This window comes from Ovis aries, chromosome 19 (assembly GCF_016772045.2).
Source record: "Ovis aries strain OAR_USU_Benz2616 breed Rambouillet chromosome 19, ARS-UI_Ramb_v3.0, whole genome shotgun sequence".
NCBI classification, from domain to species: domain Eukaryota; kingdom Metazoa; phylum Chordata; class Mammalia; order Artiodactyla; family Bovidae; genus Ovis; species Ovis aries.
Window position 1 is genome coordinate 56534204 of NC_056072.1, and position 21144 is coordinate 56555347.

Sequence of the window (21144 nt, forward strand, 5' to 3'; positions counted from 1 at the left end):
CTTGCCACGATACCTTCTCTAGGGGGTCTTCCTTCTTCTCTGAAACCACATTCATCAGCAGGGGGCTGTCTAAGTGAAGTGTGTCACAATCAAACTTTGGGATCCTCTGCACATATCTGATATGCTGAGTTGGACTTACACACCTGATACTGTGAAGATGTTTCCAAGATGAGAGAAAAACGTGAATTTCAAAACAGTATACAGATAATTAACAAGAACCTGCTGTATCACTATACAGGGAATTCTACTCAATACTCTGTGATAGCCTATATAGGGAAAGAATCTAAAAAAAAAAAAAGAGTGGACATATGTATTAATATGTGTATAACTGACTCATTTTGCTTTCCATGTGAAACTAAGACAATATTATAAATCAACTATAATAAAAATAAGAAAAAACAGTATAAGTTATAACAACATCGGGGTTTGAAACAAAAGCACGTGGAAATATTCACTTGTCTTACCTTTTAGTTTTCTCCTGAGAATATAATACGGTGGGTGCAAAACTTATGAGAGACAATGGACATTGTCTTGTTTTCCATGTTTTTGTGCAGTTGCTTAAAGCTTTTGAAACTGAAGAGTAACAAACTGCATAGAGTAAAATGTATAGCTTGATGAAATTTTACAAACTGAATGCTCTCGGGTAGTCAACACCTTCCTTGGTGGCTCATACGGTAAAGGATCCGCCTGCAATGGGGGAGACCTGGGTTCGATCCCCGGGTGGGGACGATCCCCTGCAGGAGGGCATGGCAACCCACTCTAGTGTTCTTGCCTGGAGAAACCCGTGGACAGAGGAGACTGGTGGGCAACGTCCATGGGAGTTCGCAAAGAGTGGGACACGACTGAGGGACTGACTGTCAACACCTAGACAGTGAATCAGCTCCACCCCGGGCCCCAGGGCCCCTTCACGCCCTCTCCCGGGCAGTATTCACCACCTCGGGTGACCACTACTCCTCTTCCTGTGCTGTCAGTGTTTTAATGAGCAAGATTCCATCTACAATACAAAATATCACAAGAAAAATAAGCTCAGAGTAAGTGCAAGTCTCTCAGTCATGTCCGACTCTTTGCAACCCCATGGACTATACAGTCCATTAAATTCTCCAGGCCACAATACTGGAGTGGGTAGCCGTTCCCTTTCCCAGGGATCTTTCCAACCCAGGAATTGAACCGGGGTCTCTCGCATTGCAGGCAGATTCTTCACCAGCTGAGCCACAGGGAAACCCTAATAGTTAAGAGATTTGTTGAGTTGCTTAAGTCATGTCAGATTCTTTCGCGATCCCTTAGACTGTAGCCCATCAGGCTCCTCTGTCCATGGGATTTCTCAGGCAAAAATACTGGAGTGGGTTGCCATTTCTTTCTCCAAGGGATCTTCCTGACCCAGGGACTGAGCCCTCATCTCCTGCACTGCAGGCAGATTCTTTACCGCTGAGCCACTGGGGAATCCTTGAAAGGAAGGATCCCATGTATTTATTCAAGACCCAAATGAGATAACAACCTATTCTAGAAAACCAAAAGTAAAAGTGGATCTCTAACTCCAAGAAGCTCACGGACATTGACAGCTCTAGTAGAAACAAATATTGTTCAGTTGCTCAGTCGTATCCGACTCTTTGCGGACCCCACGAACGTCAGCATACCGGGCTTCCCTGTCCTTCACTATCTCCTGTAGTTTGCTCAAACTGATGTCCACTGAGAAACAAACACAGCACTGCCAATGCAAGGGGATGCTGGGGGAAGCTGAGGAAGATTTCACAGAAGAGTAGGGCTTTGGAGGATAAAGAGGAGCTGGATGTCGACTGGGGGAAAACGTATCATGGCTAGAGAGACGTGCTGTGAGCACAGATGAAACTAGCTCTTTAAGACACTGGGGAGGCCTGGTTACAGGTTAACTCTAGCTGGCTTGGCCTGAAGCCGCCCCGCAGAATGACATCACAGCTCTCAGGTTACTTGGAAGCAGGCCATTGACTGGCTGAGTTAACGAGGAAAAGGAAGTCCGGGGAGCTCGCCCCTGCCGGCCCGGGGCAGGGCAGCCATGCAGTGGCCAGAGGCCGGGAAGCTTATCATCAAGTTCAACCACTGTCAGAAGTGCGTCTACAGCTTCGGGCTGCCAAGGCGCTGCCCCCTCTGCGGGCAGGATGTGGGCTCCAGGAGGCTGGAGGAAGCGCCCGTTAGCATCTCTGAGCCGTTTACCGACGGTCATCGAGAAAAGTGCTCCTTCCTCCTCAGGCCGACTCGAGGGACGTTTCTCAGGTACGCTGCGGGGCGTGCTGCGCTGGACTCTGCCAGGTTTCCCTTCGCTGTTTCGGTCGCCTCATCTTTCTTTTTCTAACATGCACTCTACGGCGTGAGATCCGGTGGATCATCTATTCAGTGCTTTGGAGTTAAACGCTAAGACATAGGCCTCTGTGTTTCACAAGAGTAGAAGGGTGCATACGTTCCCGGGGGCTTCCCTGGTGGCTCAGTAGTAAAGAATCCACGTGTCGATGCAGGAGGTGAACAAAACGTGGGTTCAATCCCTGGGTGGGGAAGATCTCCTGGAGGAGGAAATGTCAACCCACTCCAGTATTCTTGCCTGGGAAATCCCACGGACAGAGGAGCCTGGCAGGCTACAGTCCATGGGGTTGCAGAGTCAGACATGACTGAGCGACTCAACACCATATACTTTTCTGGGGTAAGTGCAAGAATATACAAAGGTCAAAGCTGCTTATACAATTTTAAGAGAGAGGAATCAATAGACTGGAGGTTTTTTTTGTTTTTTTTTTTTTTTTAACTCATAGATTTCATATGAAGAGACTCACTGGGAAAATGACCCAGCAGCTAATCTCATCAAAACAATACCTTTACTTCGAGTTAGTTTGTAACATTTGTGACAAGCAGGTACTCAGCACAGAGCCTGAAGAATGGCCACTTACAGACCATTTTCCAGGGAGGTGCATTAAACTGAGACAAGCTGGTCTGCTTCAACTGGAGATGCCACCGGACTTTCAGAAACATTTTAGAAATCAGAAGAAAGGATGGTGGCTTCTCCGAGTCCTGAGTTGACAGATGGAACTGAAACTGGCGCTGCTGCAAGCCAGGGTTCAAGAGGACACAGGTGCTGAGTGAGCTCTGGGAAGCGTGTCCCGCACTCCTTCGCCGTCCAATGCCCGGACGGTCCTGCCTCCTGAAACACGCCCTCGCCCAAATCCCTCATGCTGCTTTGGGACTAGAAAATGGGACCTGAGTGCTTCTTTGCTCACCAGCACCCTTAATCAACCCCCTTCCTGTTCCTATGGGGATGAAATGAACTGATGTGTGGAGGAGGCACGGATCAACATTAGAGGCAGAACAGACTGCACCCCGACCCTTCCTTGGGGAGGCTGCGGGGTGCAGAGAGGAGTGTGCAGGCTTTGATGCCAAGAAGCCCCCGGTTTCTGCTCTGCTTCAGACGAGCTCTGGGACCCTCATCTGTTAAATGAGGACCCATCGACCTTGCACAGTTGTGTGGGTCAGCGATAAGGCCTATCAAGCTGGCAGGCATGGTGTTGAACCAAACTGCTCCTTCCCATCCTATTCTTTCATACTCAGCTTGGAAGGCGACTGTTAGAACCTTCCTTTCCACCTTAACCAGAACCATGACGCTCAAACAGTGAACAGCTGCAGCCCTGCTCTCCAGAAATGACCCAGCCCGGGATAGGCTTTCAGGCTGGCCCCTGGAAAGCACTCATTTCTTCTATGACATGCTAGTGACAGTGACAGGCCTGGCTTCCCTTGGCAACAGCAGGAAGGAGGTGGTGGTGCTGAAACCGGCCGTCTGCTGAGGCATCTTCCTATCCCCTCAGGCACTCAGGCCAGGAACTGCAGAACCCAAGTAGCAGCCCCCTGCCCACCAGACCCTTGAATACCAAGTTCCAGATTATTTCCTTCCCTCTCATCCTATTACTAAACTCTCAGAACCGGCTCCCACAACCCACCTTGAGACAACTTCATCTACTTCAGCAAAGAGAACCAGCAGGGACTCGAGGAATCGCCAAGGCTCTGGTCTAACCAGATGAGGCTCCCGCAGGGCGGCCACATAACGGTTGCGCAGGTTGTGGACTGCACAAAGGCACCTGGCCTCTTATACACTGAAACTCGGCCGGAGTCCCACTCACCCTGGGCAAAACTGCATCTGCAAGAAGAAGGGTCACCTTTTCTTAATTTGTACAAAAGTGTCATATGGCATAGGGGTGGCCTGGCCCCCTGCCCCTCTCACATGGTTCTCTAACACCTTCCAGGCTATCAAAAACTTGCTAAACTAAAAATGTCCTCTCTGGAAGCAAGTGAACTCGGTGAGGCAGGGACCTCATCTTATTTCCCGCTGGGTCCCTGGCCCTTCACTACAAATGACCGGCCTGCAGTTGACACCTGTTATGTGACTGAAGCGGCTGAAGGAAAGGGAGGAGGGCGGGAGTGGGATGGACCCCTGGGATTCAGGTGGGAAACGGGGGCTGCAGACACAGGGAGCGCGCGTCCAGGGCCAGCGCTGTGACCAGCCGCTCAAGACTGCCTGCCTTTCCCAGCTTCATTCTCAACCTCTGAACTCGCAGGATCGCAGAAAACTCACAGTGGCTGCAACAGGACAACTCTGGGTGTTGGGGTTTGGCGGGGGGAGAGTTCCTCTGAAGAAGATGGAGCAGTCATCTATGTCCTTGTGTGCATGCTAAGTTGCTTCAATCGTGTCCAACTCTGGGCGATCCCATGGACTGTAGCCCACCAGGCTCCCGTTCGCAGGATTTCCCAGGCAAGAGTACTGGAGTGGGTTACCATTTCCTTCTCCAGAGGATCTTCGCCACCCAGGGATCGAACCCGTGTCTCTTACGTCTAACCTGCATTGGCAGCTGGGTTCTCTACCATTAGCGCCACCTCCATGTCCTTGGGCCATTTTAAAGCCCAGGACTTCTTGCTTTAACAAGGAACCAGACATCCAGACTTGTGGTCTGACGAAAGAGCTGTCATTTAAAAGTGACCTGGTTCATGGGACACCTCTGCGTGGTGGCACTCAGTAGGCATTTTACCCTAACAACCAGCTTGCTAAGAGGCTTATGCTATTTCCATGTTAAAGGTGGGAAAATCTCAAGGTGAGTAATGATCTGGGATCCTGTATGGAGCTTGAATCACCTGGAGCTGTACATCTAATGTCAGGGTGGGGTGAAGAATCACTTCAGGAAAAGCGAGTGTGGTCACAGGCTTCAGGAAACAGGTGGTCGTTTCAGAGGTAGACGCCCACTGAGCTGCACTCACGACCCTTTCACCCGTGTGGTGAGGAACTGGCTCCCCTCAACACACGAGGAAGAAGGAACAAGAAACAGGGAGCTTCCTCGACAGCTGCCTGCCAGGTGGACCCCTCTGCTGCGAAGCCAGGCGTCAGGTGGCTTCTTGCTCCAGCAGAGCGGGCCTTCCAGCACACTCACTTCAGGACTGGGGGCCAGGAAAATCCAGCGGGGTCACGGGGCAGTGGCTTTCCTGGTGTTTCCACTCAGCTGGCCGCTGGAGCCGAGTTCCGGTACCAGCCAAGAGGGGAGGCCCATTGCTCTCTGCCCACTTTATTTTTTTTTTTTTTAGTTTTTTATTTTTTTAATTTTAATATCTTTAATTCTTACATGCGTTCCCAAACATGAACCCCCTCCCACCTCCCTCCCCATAACATCTCTCTGGGTGCCCACTTTAAATACCAACTCCAGCTGCCAAACGTGTGCACGTGAGACAACCGGAACGCACTTGTGTCTTTCAGGGAGTACGACGGAAGGTCTGATCTTCACGTGGGAATAACCAACACGAGTGGTAAGTGTATTCTCACAGCTCAAGAAGTTCCCACGATACCCAGTTAGGAGAGAGCAGTGTCTCTAGACAAAAAGTATTGCAACAATATCACAAACAACCCTCAGTATCTGAATGCTCTCAAAGGAGTGTCTCCAAACATTCAAACCACCACCAACCTGTGAGCCTTTCTGTTAGATTTTTAAGACAAGAAGAAACAGACATCCAGAGATCAAGCTGTCCAAGCCCTCCTCTTGCGTTAGGAGCAGACCCTCTGCTCTCAAAGCCATACTCAGCCCACTGCCACTGGGTGCTCCCACTTCAGGGGCCAGGCAGGGACCTCAGCGATAAACTGGTGGGGAGGGGCACAGCAGCTGAACACATGGTGGGGCCTGCAAAGGTCTGCTTCAAACAAGATCAGAGAATGCTGACACTGAACAGACAGCGAGGACTGGGTTTTGAACGCAGTGACTGGTGTGAGCGTGCCAAGGTGCACCGGTCTTTGTCAAGAGAAGCCTGCTGCTCACTTAAGGAAACCAGACAGACCCCTTTGTAAACAGAGCTTCCACAAGAATCACTGGAGATGACAATCTCAGGCCGTCTTACTGTCTCGTTTCTCTGGGGCGACCTCGGGTGCGGAGAGCAGGGGAGGTAGATGGTCCCCGGAGGAGGGGCGTGCCAGCGACCTGGTCTGCTGTTGGGTGCAGTCACCCTGATGGTACTGGGGGCGGGGCATTTCCCCTGATGCCTCTGCGTGACTGTGGTTTTGGCCGCAGGAGTCGTGTATAACTACACGGTACATGGTGTCCAGCGAGACAAGGTGGGCTGGGAGCAGAGTGTGAGCGTCCCACTCCTGCGGCCAGGCCTGTTTGGACTGCTGGATCAGTGGGACAAGTACCTGGAGGACTTCTCCGCCACGGGGGCCTGGCTGCCTCACAGGTAGGACAGGGCCCTCCCTTACCGCCAGGTGTGATCCCAGCTCCCCGAGGACTCTGAGCTGCCCCGGCTTTCACGTTGAGCCAGTACCCGGACAGGTGCATCTGTAACAGAATGAAGCAGGGGTTGAATGACTGGGGTTTTCTGCAGAGGTGAGCCAGCACTCCTTTACACATTAGAACCACAGAACTCTACGAGCTTTGAAAAGGACCAGAGCTTAGTACTGAAGTTATTTTACTTATTTGATTAGGTATTTTTAGATACTTGACGTTTAACAGGCCTCCCCAGTGGCTCAGTGGTAAAGAACCCGCCTGCCAATGCAGCAGACGCAGGAGATGCGGGTTCAATCCCTGGTTCGGGAAGATCCCCTGGAGGAGGAAATGGCAACCCATTCCGGTATTCTTGCCTGGAAAATTCCATGAACAGAGGACCTTGGCAGGCTACAGTCCATAGGGGTTGCAAAGAATCAGACACAACTGAGCAACTGAACACACACAAGACATTTAATAATACATACAGCAAAACCCATAGTCTTATGTTCCCTTAAAAAAAAATTTAAATGATATTCAAAATGTAAACCTATCTAAAGCTCCCCGCGTGTTGAGCTTCAGCTATTTTGAAATTAACTTCTCGATTCCATGCCCCTCGTCACTGTAGAAGAGGTATACAGTAACGCTTGTAGACTTGAATTGTTCTGACGCTTTCCTTGAAATAAGTTTAGACACTGTTGTTTAGTTGCTAAGTCGACTCTTTGCAACCCCACAGACTGTAGCCCTCCAGGCTCTTCTATCCACGGGATTTCCTAGGCAAGAATACTGGAGCGGATTTTGCCATTTCCTTCTCCAGGGGATCTTCATGACCCAGGGATCGAACCAGTGTTTCCTGCATTGGCAGGCGAATTCTTTACCGCTGAGGCACCTGGGAAGCCCTTAAACATGGTGGAATATCATAAGACACGGAGTTCCACTTCTAGAACACAGGTCTTCAGGGAAACTGAGTTCCCCCAATTGGCGCTTAGCTGTAACCTAAGTCAGCACTCTGGACATTTCGGTGAGTCGTTTCTGCACTGCAAGCAGAAATGCACCCAGATGCCAAGTGTCCCTCAGAACCGCACTCTGGATGCTTTGCCATCCAGGGGCCCGGCTCACGTGGGGGCCCAGCTCGCAGAGGGATTAAGACGACGGAAGGCTTCGGGCAGCTCAGGGCTAACCCTTGTCTTCTCGACACCCTCGCCCTTGTAAGGTATGAAGAGGACCACCACAACTGCTACAGCTACGCCCTCGCGTTCATTAACTGCGTCCTGGCCACAGAGGGCGAGGAGCAGCTGGACCGAGACGAGTTCACGGAGAAGTTTGTGGTCCCGAGGACGAGGAAGGCTTCCAAGTACATCACGCTCTACCGTGCGATAGAAGAGCGAGGCTTCTATGTCACCGACCCCCCTAGTCCCCAGATGGGCCCACGCCCGGGAAGTGGCTTGTGCTGAGCATGTGGTGCTTGAGAGCAGACGGGACAGGAAGGGGTGTCTGGGGGTTCCTGCCTGGAACAGATGCTAGGTTTCCACATGCCTTAAACCGTGGTTAATAAAAAAAGTTACAGCTTTCCTTTCTGCCTGTTTCAGCCTCCTGCAGTGAAAGAATTTATGATATGAATAAAAAAGGCCCTGGGTTTTCAAGTTGTAGAAGAGGGGACAGAGGATGAGATGGCTGGATCGCATCACCAGCTCAATGGACACGAGTCTGGGTAAACTCTGGGAGCTGGTGATGGACAGGGAGGCCTGGCGTGCTGCAGTCCATGGGGTCGCAGAGAGTTGAACACGACTGAGGGACTGAACTGAAGTGCTACCGCCAAAATGCCTTCCCTAGTAGTTCAGGGTCCATGTTAAGCACGAAGTGGCGGCATGTATCTTTTATCCACAGAGCGGTGAAAACTCTTCCTGTAGAGTAACTGGCGCTGAACAAAGTCACCTTTCAATGTGAATCCAGAAAGTGGGGATTGATAGGATGATGCCTCAGATCTTTACAGTTTTATTTAGTAATGAGTGCCTTCACCTTGCTGTTTTTACAGAAACAGCACATGGTAACAGTCCATAGCGTTGCAGAGTCGGACGTGACTGAGGAGACTTACCACACACAGCTTTTTAATAATCAATAGTAGGGGGAAAAAAAAAGAAAGAAGGTCTCAGAATCTGAGCTGAGAATCGGGCAGTCTCCTGAACCAGACTTTGCGTGTCAATGCCCACAAACGGGATTGGGAATTTCTCAGTCAGTCCGTTTTCCTCTCATCTCCTGGCCTGATGTGAGGAGCTGGGGGGTGTTGGGGTTATCAGAGCAACACACCTCCTCTGCCTACTGAAAGTGTGGAATTCAGACACAATGGAAGTCTGTCTTCTTTCTCTAATACCTTCAGGAGGAAGGGGACAACTGGGATGGGTAACCATAATGATTCTTAACAAGCACATTAGGATTTTTATACCCAAATGATTAGACTTGAGCCAGTGAGCAAAACATCTCAGAGTTCGTCTTTGAAGAATGCTTCCAGAACTCTTTGTTTCTGACCAACCTGATAAACTATTCAGCTAATCTTATTCCCCAGTGTGGGCACCAAATGATGTCCGAGTTCCAAAACCCAAACCCATCTGCAAAGTACCAATAATTACTTAGTAATAAACATATCTGGGGTTTCCCTGATAGCTCCCTGAATCTGCCTGCAGTGCGGGAGACTTGGGTTTGATCCCTGGGTTGGGACAATCCCCTGGAGAAGGGAAAGGCTACCCACTCCAGTATTCTGGCCTAGAGAATTCCATGGACTGTATAGTCCATCGGGTCGCAAGGAGTCAGACATGACTGAGTGACTTTCACTTTCAAACATATTAAAGCACTACACTGAATATGCCAGCAAATTTGGAAAAGTCAGCAGAGGCCAGAGGACTGGAAAAGTCACTTTTCATTCCAATACCAAAGAGGGGCAATGCCAAAGAATGTCCCAATTACCGCACAATGCCACGTGCTAGCAAAGTAACCCTCAAAATCCTTCAAGTTAGGCTTCAGCAGCATGTGAACTGAGAACTTCCAGATGTACAAGCTGGATTTAGAAAAGGAAGAGGAACCAGAAGTCAAATCATCAACATTCACTGGATCATGGAGAAAGCAAGGAAATTTAAAAAATATATACACTTGTGGTTCATTAACTATGTTAAAGTCTTTGACTGTGTGGATGACAACAAAGATGGGAACACTTTACCTGCCTCCTGAGAAACCTGTATGCAGGTCAAGAAGCAATGGTTAGAACCAGACATGGAACAATGGACTGGTTCAAAATTGGGAAAGGAGTACGTCAAGGTTGCCTATTGTCATCCTGCTTATTTAATTTATATGCAGAGCACATCGTGTGAAATACTGGACTGGATGAATCACAAGTTGGAATCAAGATTGTCAGGAGAAATATCAACAACCTCAGATAAGCAGATGATACCACTCTAATGGCAGAAAGTGAAGAGGAACTTAAGAAGCCTCTTGATGAAGGTAAAAGAAGGGAGTGGAAAAGCTGACTTGAAACTCAATATTTAAAAAGCTAGGATCATGGCATCTGGTCCCATCACTTCATGGCAAACAGAAGGGGGAAAAGTGGGAGCAGCAGCAGATTTTATTTTCTTGGGCTTTTAAAGCCACCACGGACTGTGCCTGCAGCCATGAAACTCAAAGGTGCTTGCTCTCTGGAAGAAAAGCTATAACAAACCTAGACAGCATATGAAAAAGTAGAGACGTTATTTGCCGACAAAGGTCCATCTTTGGACCATAGTCAAAGCTATGGTTTTTCCAGTGGTCATGTATGGATGTGAGAGTTGGACTATAAAGAAAGGTGAGCACCGAAGAATCAATGCTTTTGAACTGTGGTGTTGGAGAAGACTCTTGAGAGTCCCTTGGACTGCAAGCAGATCCAACCAGTCCATCCTAAAGGAGATCAGTCCTGAATATTCATTGGAAGGAGTGGTGCTGAAGCTCCAATACTATGGCCACTTGATGCAAAGTCCTGACTCACTGGAAAATACTCTGATGCTGGGAAAGGCTGAAGGCAAAAGGAGAGGGGCAGCAGAGGATGAGGTGTTTAGATAGCATCACCGACCCAATGGGCACGAATTTGGGCAAACTCTAGGAGACAGTGGAGGACAGAGGAGCCTGGTGTGCTGCAGTCCACGGGGTCACAAAGAGCTGGACAAGACTTAGTGCATGAACAACAAAGGTATTTAGATCCTAAAGCTTGCTTCTAGAGAGGTACTGGTCAGCGCTCCAGCCCTGGCAACTCCAGTGGAAGAACACGCAGGCAGACCCACGTTTGTTACGTTTTGTTCTGTAAACACAAAACTTGCTACCCAGAGAATGAGGCCGCCTTAAACAACTGTGCCTGCTATTCTGTGCGTTCAAGGGACCATAAAGACCTCAGCAGGTGACGAGGAGAGGAACACTGAGCTTGGAGGGCATGCCCACCTTCCCCCTTTCTGTTCACGCTGTCTCAGGATTCCGCTCCCAGGCCCAGTTCTTCACTCGACTGTTACTATTAGTAATCACAACAGCGGCATGTGATGAGCGTTCCTGTGCGACTCCGCGGCAGAGCACACACTTTCTACTCTTCCCTTTCAATCCCGAAGACTATCCTATGAGACTGGTGTTTATAGCATGCCAACTGTACAGATGAGAGGGGAAACTGACTTCCCCAAACGCAGTCAGTGGCAAAACCAGGGTTCAGACCAGGCTTGACAGCAAAGCCCGTGCGGTCACCTCCAGCATCCAGCTACCAGAAAGTGACCGGCAGTACACAGGGTGACCCAGGAAACTGGGTCAGCGATTTGCCATCGTGAGGGAAGATAAACGAGAAGATGAGGATTCTGCTTTCACTGGCATTCAAATATGAACAGAAGAAACATACTGTGAAACAATTATATAAGCATCAGTAAATATTAGAAACCCTAATTTCATGCTTCTTTCTCTCAGTGCCATGGGACCCTGATTTTCAAACAAAGCTTTCAAGACCTCCACTTCCTAAGTTTCAGGGCTGCTCTGCACCCTGGAGGTGACTGGCAGCAATCAACTTTGTATTTTTTCTTTCACTCGAAAGTGAAAGCTGCTCAGTCGTGTCCGACTCTTTGCGACCCCATGGATTATACAGTTCATGGGTTTCTCCCGCCCAGAATACTGGAGTGGGTAGCCGGTTCCCTTCTCCAGTGGATCTTCCCAACCCAGGGATTGAACCCAGGTCTCCCGTATTGGAGGCGGATTCTTTACCAGCTGAGGCACACAGGCCACAAATCCCCTGCTCACAGAATCACAGTGTACAGGCTGTACCCCAGTAAAAGTGAAGCTTCAGAACAGCACCAGCAGACGGCAGTGCAGCTCAGTTGTGTAGAACTGTGGACGGAGAACCTGTCGTCTCCGTGATCTTACTGGCCAAACGTGAACTGCAGGAGAGTCACTGCTGGCGCCTACTCTGCTCCTGAATGAGTGCCAGCGGTCCCCCAGGGGCCCCCAAGTGCACTCTTTCTGGGCAGCACAGCGGTCAGTGTGGCCCTGGGCGCTCGTCTGTCCCCCGCAGCGCTCCTGGGATGACGACAGCCAGGCCCCTGTTTCCAGCAATGCCAGACCGTGCCTGAGAGTCGCTGATTCTCAGGACTAAATGCACCCACATGAAGGTGTTTTTCCAAAGCCTCCACAATGTGCTGGATTACTCTTACAACCAGGAAAATCCAATACATATTATAAATGGGAGGTGGCGGATGGAGAGGAGAAACATTTAATTTCTTTTTAGCCTATGTACTTTTCCCACAGGAGAAAATGAAAAGCCACATTCAAGAGCTTTTTTTTTTTTTTTTTTAAGAGAAAATGAAAATACTTTAACAAAAAAGGTAGAAATAAATGAAGATTGAAAAAAAAGTTTATCAATAAGTAACAGTGAACTTTCAGATCTGCACACTAGGCTCAGAAACTCTGGGAAACCTAACCAGGTTGAGCCTGGCCAACCTGCCTAAAGTGGTGTCCTACTCACACTGGTTTAATATTATATATTAAAACAATATGAGTGGGAGCAGAGTGTTACATATAAATAGCTTTGTGGTTTTTTTTTTTTTTAAGAGAACTGGATCTCTCTATGAGGGAACTCTAGGACAGAGAAGGCAAAGAAGCTGTCATTTCCCCTCAGTCTGGAGCTGAGATGAGGAAAGGTCCGCTTCTATAACTGCAGCTAAAAGGATCAGCCTATGGTAATCACCATCAACAAGTATTAATAACAGCCGTCACGGATGGGGTGCACTGTGGCTCTAAGGATGCAGCGACCCCCCACCCCCCAAATGAAATGTCACACCTGCAAAGTGCTGAAGGGTGTCACGGGCCAGGCTCTGAGCTGAAGAACCTTGCACAGATCAACCTGCTGGGGTCAGTGACGTCATTATTATTTTTGGCCACGGTGTACGGCTTTTGCAGGGTCTTAGTTCCCCAACCAGGGACTGAACCTGGGCCCACAATAGTGAAAGCACCAAGTCCTAACCACCGAACTGCCAGGGAATTCCCAGTAACACTGTATCATTATTTTTACTTTGTCTTATTGAGGTGAGATTCGCACCATGTTATGATATTTAACTTTATTTTTATGTAAAATACAAAGATATAAAAACTCGGAACAATTTAATGGCATTTAGTACATGCACAAAGTCGTACAACCAGCAGCTCTATCTGGTTCTAGAACATTCCATTGCCCCGAAAGGCGAGTCCGTACCCACTAACCAGTTTCTCCCCATCCCCCCCTCACCGTAGACTCTGGTGACCACACCAATCTGAGTTCTGGATGGACGTATCTGCTTGCGTATATGACCGCAGTCACACAGTATGGGACCTTTTGTGTTGGCTTCTCACTTGGCATAATGTTCCGAGGTCCGTCTGTGTTGGAGCGTGGGTCAGTATTCATTCCTCTTTATGGCTGAACAGTCTGTTCCGCTGTGTGGTGTACGCTGCTAACACTAATCCCTCCTAACATATGAAGAAACCAAAGTTAGGGCCTCACAGTCAGTAAGTGGTCGAGTTGGATGCAAACCAGTCAGCGTGATGCCACTGAGCCCGTGCTGGCACAGAGGGAAGAGTTAGACAAGCGATGGGGAGTGAGGATCTGGTGACAGACTTTGGTTTTTAAGCTGGCCTGGAAGGCCTGCGAGATTTAAGAACCACGTGAGTCTGATGCTTTGAAGGAGGGGTGGGCAGGCTGCAGCAGCAAACCCCAGAAACTGCTGGAGGGGCTGCACCACAGGGCCAACTGCCTATCTTGACGAAACTCAACTTTTTTTTTTTGAAAACAAATGTCACAGCATATGTATGCTCAGTTGTGTCCAACTCTTTGAGACCCCATAGACTGTAGCCTGCCAGACTCCTCTATGGGATTCTCCAGGCAAGAATGCTGGAGTGGGTTGCCATTTCCTACTCCAAACAAATGCCATGTTGTACATTTCAGAAGGTAAGAAAGAGGTGTTAGGTCTAACACTTCCACAGATAAGCTGATCCTGCTTTCAGCTGGAGACTTCGAGGGTGATGTAAACCAAAACCTCGGCTGGTGTATCTACTCCAGAGCTATATCTAACAGCTGGTGTATCTCCTCCAGAGCTGTATCTAACCTCGGCTGGTGTATCTCCTCCAGGGCCAGCTCTAGCCTCAGCTGGTATATCTCCTCCAGGGCCGTCTCTAACCTCTGCTGGTGTATCTCCTCCAGGGCCGTCTCTAACCTTGGCTGGTGTATCTCCTGCAGAGCCGTCTCGAACCTCGTCTGGTGGATCTCCTCCAGGGCTGTCTCTAACCTCTGCTGGTGAGTCTACTCCAGAGCTGTCTCTAACCTCGGCTGGTGGGTCTACTCCAGAGCTGTCTCTAACCTCATCTGGTGGATCTCCTCCAGGGCCGTCTCTAACCTCTGCTGGTGTATCTCCTTCAGGACTGTCTCTAACCTTGGCTGGTGTGTCTCCTCCAGAGCCGTCTCGAACCTCGGCTGGTGGATCTCCTCCAGGGCTGTCTCTAACCTCGGCTGGTGTATCATCCTCTGATGCTCAGAGTGCACGGCCGGCTACCCGGTATTCAAACCATACACGATGGGGCAGAATCTTTCCCTCAAGCCTTGTAGGCACCCTTCCGGAGCTTTCAGTTACAAGTCATAACTGTGGTCTTCATGCTTTCCTACACCTCTTCTGGAGCCTTTATTCCAAGGAGTCACCACAATCTTCAAGGCTATTAACTGATGACACAGTATCTGGAGGGCTGAGAGGGTGATGACCCTCTGGTGAAGGATTCACGATGGCAAGAGTGTCTACCATTAAGGCATTCGATCCCCTGATTAGGCTTGGAAAGACGCAGCCTCACGAAGGATAAATCAAACAGGAAGGAGACAGCTCTGGAAACTTTTTTTGCTGACTTGTCAAGGTTTCAAGAAAGTGATGATTCAAAGCCAAGCCTTTGTCCAAGGAAGCCTGGAGTAAGCAAGGTGAATGATAAAAGTGCTGACCAACTTGTCCTGTTACTAATGAAGAGCAGAGAGTGCTTTCACACTGGGCGTTACTGGTCTGAAGTGGGGAGGGGGTAAACAGAGCTCCACCATCTGGACGCCAAATCTGAAGACGCAGACTTAACCACCTCGCTGCGAGAGCAGGATCGGGAGGAGAGAAGCAGCACGCGGCACACACAGCCTCAAGCAGAACTTCAGTCGCCAGGAGCTCCGACACCAAGGTGGGCAGGAAGCAAACAGGCCTGCCTTGGTTTTCCCATCACACGGCTTCCAAAGATGGTTCCTAACTGTCTGCTTCCGGGATAGTCAGTGCCAAGGAGAAGCCTGCCCACCAAGGGCGTGGATCTGGGCACTGAATCTCAGACACTGCTCACTCACCCGACTCACTCCTGGCCCTCGGGTAACACTCTTCATTGTCATCCACACAATTCTGTTTTCCTTTGCTTTTTTTTAGCAAAGTAATTTTACTTACTTCGTCTAGCGTGTTTTATGAAATATTAATTGCACTCACCAAACACCTTGATTCATTTTTCTCACCACATTTTTATTTCGTAATAAGTTTGGTGAAGCAATATACAACCCTCATCTAGCCCGTACCATACTGCTGTGTGCTCTACACAACACACCCGCCGATGAGGTCACTGAGAAATGATTGAGGTAACTGAGGTACCTTGGCTTAAAATGCTTCTTATGACACAGCAGTCTTTGGGAGACAGTACATGGAGTTTTCTGTGTTGGGGTAACTGGCTGAAGTTCCTGGAGAGCTGAGACCTGTGGACAGAGCACCCTCCTCCAGGACAGACTAGACGTGGGTTTCAAGAGGCAGGTGCACAGGGCTGAATCGCCTGCAGTGAAACCACCGTTTCAGGTAAAATCAGAGACTAACAGAAGTTCCCTGCTGCTGGAGAGTCCGGCTCCCAGAACTGCTGAGGCGCCAGGGCGAGAGGCTGGGGGTCGGTGAGTGAGCAATCCAAGGGCAGAACCTGTGGTCCCTGCACAGGGCTGATTTCCTCCATGAATTTTAACTTTTAAAATACTAACACCTTCTGGTGCTGGAAGCACCATGCCCTTTACAACTTTTACATTAAGGGGCGATTACCATGAAAGGACTTTTTACCTCGCCTGAATCTGGTTTATGCAGGAAGCTCAGTGGTATCTGCTGGAGAGACCAGAAACCTGAGGCTGAATTGTTAAAGTTCGTCCTGGTCGCTCCTCTCCCGTGAAGAGACCCAACGGCTGAGAATCACCTCCTGGAACCAATGCAAACACAAAGGCAGCTGAATTTTGGAAGCAGAAATACATGAACACGCTAGACACGTGGCATCACAGGGATGTTTCACAGCTGCCTGTCTGTACAGGGATGGCACCTGCTCCTGTGCCTTGCAACTAATCATGGGAGGAACGCGAATGCGGCAACCCCAGCGTGGAAACAGCACCTACGGGCAGAAGCCCGGGATTCTAAGAGCTCCCCTGGCCGCAGCGGTGGTTGTCTGGCGGCACGTTTCAAGAACAGGGAGTGCTGGCGTGAACTCGACGTCTGACACAGAACCGGGTCCGTGACGGCTCTGGTGTGTCTGGGGCAGCACAGAGAAGGGACTCCAGGTTCTGGAGTGGGATTTACTGAAAATCTAACCCCGTGGACACTAAGGAAAAACAGCAGGATGAGGCCCTGGAGACGGACTCTGCAGGCCTACAGCAGGGCGTGGGGCATGGGAACAAGGAGGAACAGAAGTATTAACCAAGACTGGGCGACTGGAGGGTGGACTGGCAGTCCCAGCAGAGAAACACCCTCCAGGAAGATGGGGGAGCCTGAGCCTGGCCCAGGCCCCGGGCCAGACCGGAAGTTCAAGGGGGCAGCAGGCTGTCAGCGACCCTTGTCTCGGGAACTGAGCACCAGGAGAGGCCAGGATGGGCCCCAGGCTGGCAGTGCAGGTGGTTCTGGCCGAGCGCTGGGGACAGAAACCAGAGGGCATCGAGGCTGCGGGGCCATGGGATTGAGGGTAAGTGAGGCTGGGTTCAGTGGGGAAGGGTCTTGGAGGGCGGAGGAGAGGCGCTGATCCTGTCCTGTCTGGGGCCCACACCTTCCAGAGGACAAACACAACACAACGGGCAGAGCCTTCCAGGTGACGTGAACTTGGCTCCGAGTTCACTTACTTGAACTTTAATTTGTTTCATACATTCAGGTGACTCCATGTCCTTGTCGGTCATGGCGGAGGGTTTAATCAAATAGCACAGCATAAGTTCCTAAGGAGACATGGAAAAACAAACTCCGTGTTGCACAAAACAGAAATACAAACCCAAGTGTGTGTGCAAGAAACGTGGGCCCCCTCCACCCCCTCGCAACTCACAAGCATGGCCGTCTCGCTCAGGAATGTGACCGGGCGTTCCAAATCGAAGATCTGCCCTCTGGCGATCGCTGACACGGCAGGCGAACGCAAGCACAGCACATACACTGACTACAGACGCAGCGTTTACAGCACTCAACCCTGGGGTCAGACGGACCCCCTAATTCTACAGGACAAAGCCACTTTCACAGGCTAACGCCTCAGCAGCTTAGCCTGCATGCAGGCAGCTGCCGTGGGCTCCCGCTGGCCCCTCTCCAAGGCCGCCTGAGCCTCCAGCAGCCGGACAGGGAGCTCAGAACTACTAACAGAGGACACCGCACGTTCACTGCTTGTAGTCCGGGTACAGGGTGAACTGTCCCTCCTATCCTGCCGGGAGCGGGATGGAGGCGAACACAAGCCGGGAGCTCACGGGGCCCTGGGTTTGAATTCGGTTCCGCACAGGAGCTGCGTGAGCACGGATTTATCACCCGACCTCCCTAACACTGACTCCTCGCCCTTCAGATAACAACAGGGTGGTGAGAGAAGACATGAGGTGTTCAGTTAGCCGGTCAGTTCAGTCGCTCAGTCGTGTCCGACTCTTTGCGACCCCATGGACTGCAGCAGGCCAGGCCTCCCTGTCCATCGCCAAATCCTAGAGTTTACCCAAACTCATATCCATTGAGTCAGTGATGCCATCCAACCATCTCATCCTCTGTTGTCCCCTTCTCCTCCTGCCCTCAATCTTTCCCAGCATCAGGGTCTTTTCAAATGAGTCAGCTCTTCGCATCAGGCGGCCAAAGTATTGGAGCTTGAGCTTCAACATCATTCCTTCCAATGAACACTCAGGACTGATCTCCTTTAAGATGGACTGGTTGGATCTCCTTGCAGTCCAAGGGACTCTCAAGAGTCTTCTCCAACACCACAGTTCAAAAGCATCAATTCTTTGGCACTCAGCTTTCTTTACAGTTCAACTCTCACATCCATACATGACTAATGGAAAAACCATAGCCTTGACTAGACAGACTTCTGTTGGCAAAGTGATGTCTCTGCATTTTAATACACTGTCAAGGTTGGTCCTAACTTTCCTTCCAAGGAGTAAGTGTCTTTTACTTTCATGGCTACAATCACCATCTGCAGTGTTTTTGGAGCCCCTCAAATAGTCTGACACTGTTTCCCCATCTATTTGCCATGAAGTGACGGGACCAGATGCCATGATCTTCGTTTTCTGAATGTTGAGCTTTAAGCCAACTTTTTCACTCTCCTCTTTCACTTTCATCAAGAGGCTTTTAGTTCCTCTTCACTTTCTGCCATAAGGGTGGTGTCATCTGCATATCTGAGGTTGTTGGTATTTCTCCCGGCAATGTTGATTCCAGCTTGTGCTTCTTCCAGCCCAGCATTTCTCATGATGTACTTTGTATAGAAGTTAAATAAGCAGGGTGACAATATACAGCCTTGACGTACTCCTTTCCCTATTTGGAACCAGCCTGTTGTTCCATGTCCAGTTCTAACTATTGCTTCCTGACCTGCATACAGATTTCTTAAGAGGCAGGTCAGATGGTCTGGTATTCCCATCGCTTTCAGAATTTTCCACAGTTTATTGTCATCCACACAGTCAAACGCTTTGGCATAGTCAATAAAGCAGAAATATATGTTTTTCTGGAACTTTCTTGCTTTTTTGATGATCCAGCAGGTGTTGGAATTTGATCTATGGTTCCTCTGCCTTTTCTAAAACCAGCTTGAACATCTGGAAGTTCACGGTTCACATATTGCTGAAGCCTGGCTTGGAGAATTTTGAGCATTACCTTGCCAGCGTGTGAGATGAGTGCAATTTGGCAGTAGTTTGAGCATTCTTTGGCATTGCCTTTCTTTGGGATTGGAATGAAAACTGACCTTTTCCAGTCCTGTGGCCACTGCTGAGTTTTCCAAATTTGCTGCATACTGAGTGCAGCACTTTCACAGCATCATCTTTCAGGATTTGAAATAGCTCAAATGGAATTCCATCACCTCCACTAGCTTTGTTCATAGTGATGCTTCCTAAGGCCCACTTGACTTCATGTTCCAGGATGTCTGGCTCTAGGTGAGTGATCACACGATCATGATTATCTGGGTCGTAAAGATTTTTGTACATATCTTCTCTGTATTCTTGCCACCTCTTCTTAATATCTTCTGCTTCTGTTAGGTCCATACCATTTCTCTCCTTTAAGCCTGTTTTTCCATGCAATGTTCCCTTGGTATCTCTAATTTTCTTGAAGAGATCTCCAGTCTTTCCCATTCTATTGTTCACCCTCCATTTCTTTGCACTGATCACTGAGGAAGGCTTTCTTATCTCTCCTTGCTATTCTTTGGAACTCTGCATTCAAATGGGTATATCTTTCCTTTTCACTTCTCTTCTTTTCACAGCTTTTTGTAAGGCCTCCTCAGACAGCCATTTTGCTTTTTTGCATTTCTTTTTCTTGGAGATGGTCTTGATCCCTGTTTCCTGTACAATGTCATGAACCTCCGTCCATAGTTCATCAGGCACTCTATCAGATCTAGTCCCTTAAATCTACTTACTTCCACCGTATAATTGTAATGGATTTGATTTAGGTCATACCTGAATGGTCTAGTGGTTTTCCATACTTTCTTCAATTTAAGCCTGAATTTTGGGATAATGAGCTAATGATCTGAGCCACAGTCAGCTTCTAGGCTTCACTGACTGTATAGAGCTCCTCCATCTTTGGCTGCAAAGAATATAATCAATCTGATTTCAGTGTTGACCATCCGGTGATGTCCATGTGTAGAGTCTTCTCTTGTTTTGTTGGAAGAAGGTGTTTGCTATGACCAGTGCGTTCTTTGCCCTGCTTCATTCTGTACTCCAAGGTCAAATTTGCCTGTTACTCCAGGTGTTTCTTGACTTCTTACTTTTGCATTTCAGCCCCCTATAATGAAAAGGATATCTTTTGGGGGTGTCTGTTAGTTCTAGAAGGTCTTGTAGGTCTTCACAGAAACATTCAACTTCAGCCTCTTCAGCATTACTGTTGGGGGCACAGACTTGGACTACCATGATAGCGAATGGTTTGACTTGGACAAACCAACAGAGATCATTCTGTCGTTTTTGAGAGTACACCCAAGTACTGCATCTTGGACTCTTCTGTTGGCTATGATGGCTACTCCTTTTCTTCTAAGGGATTCTTGCCCACAGTAGTAGATATAATGGTCATCTGAATTAAATTCACACATTCCAGTCCATTTTAGTTCACCGATTCCTAAAATGTCAACATTCACTCTCACATCTCCTGTTTGACGACTTCCAATTTCCCTTGATTCACGGACCTGACATTCCAGGTTCCTATGCAATATTGCTCTTTACAGCACTGGACCTTGCTTCTCTCTCCAGTCACATCCACAACTGGCTGTTGTTTTTGCTTTGGCTCCATATCTGCATTCTTTCTGGATTTATTTCCCCACTGATCTCCAGTAGCATACTGGGCACCTACCGACCTGGGGAGTTCATCTTTCAGCGTCATATCTTCATGCCTTTCATACTGTTCATGGGGTTCTCAAGGCAAGAACACTGAAGTGGTTTGCCAGGCCCTTCTCCAGTGGA

General features: G+C 49.1%; 2 protein-coding genes across 13 annotated transcripts in view; one reads left to right on the plus strand and one right to left on the minus strand.

Annotated features, from left to right (window-relative positions):
• Positions 1-21144, minus strand: part of TSEN2 (tRNA splicing endonuclease subunit 2) — a 66146-nt gene that overhangs the window by 7127 nt on the left and 37875 nt on the right. For 4 of the 12 annotated variants that reach the window (XM_012100249.5, XM_060402682.1, XM_060402681.1 and 1 more), the window contains 2 exons: positions 17389-17478; positions 13325-16484 (listed from right to left, as the gene is read on the minus strand). In XM_012100249.5, the coding sequence (XP_011955639.3) occupies positions 16425-16484; positions 17389-17478 (150 nt within the window). In that variant the 3' untranslated portion in view covers positions 13325-16424. Of the gene's footprint in view, positions 1-3950; positions 6816-13324; positions 16485-17388; positions 17479-21144 lie in introns of those variants that run through there. The other 8 variants (XR_001436324.4, XR_009597467.1, XR_009597464.1 and 5 more) reach the window with 7 other exon arrangements.
• Positions 1969-8312, plus strand: MKRN2OS (MKRN2 opposite strand). Its single transcript, XM_004018689.6, has 4 exons — positions 1969-2247; positions 5750-5799; positions 6552-6714; positions 7954-8312. The coding sequence occupies exons 1-4, from the start codon at positions 2030-2032 to the stop codon at positions 8192-8194; spliced, it is 672 nt and encodes a 223-aa protein (XP_004018738.2). The 5' UTR covers positions 1969-2029; the 3' UTR covers positions 8195-8312.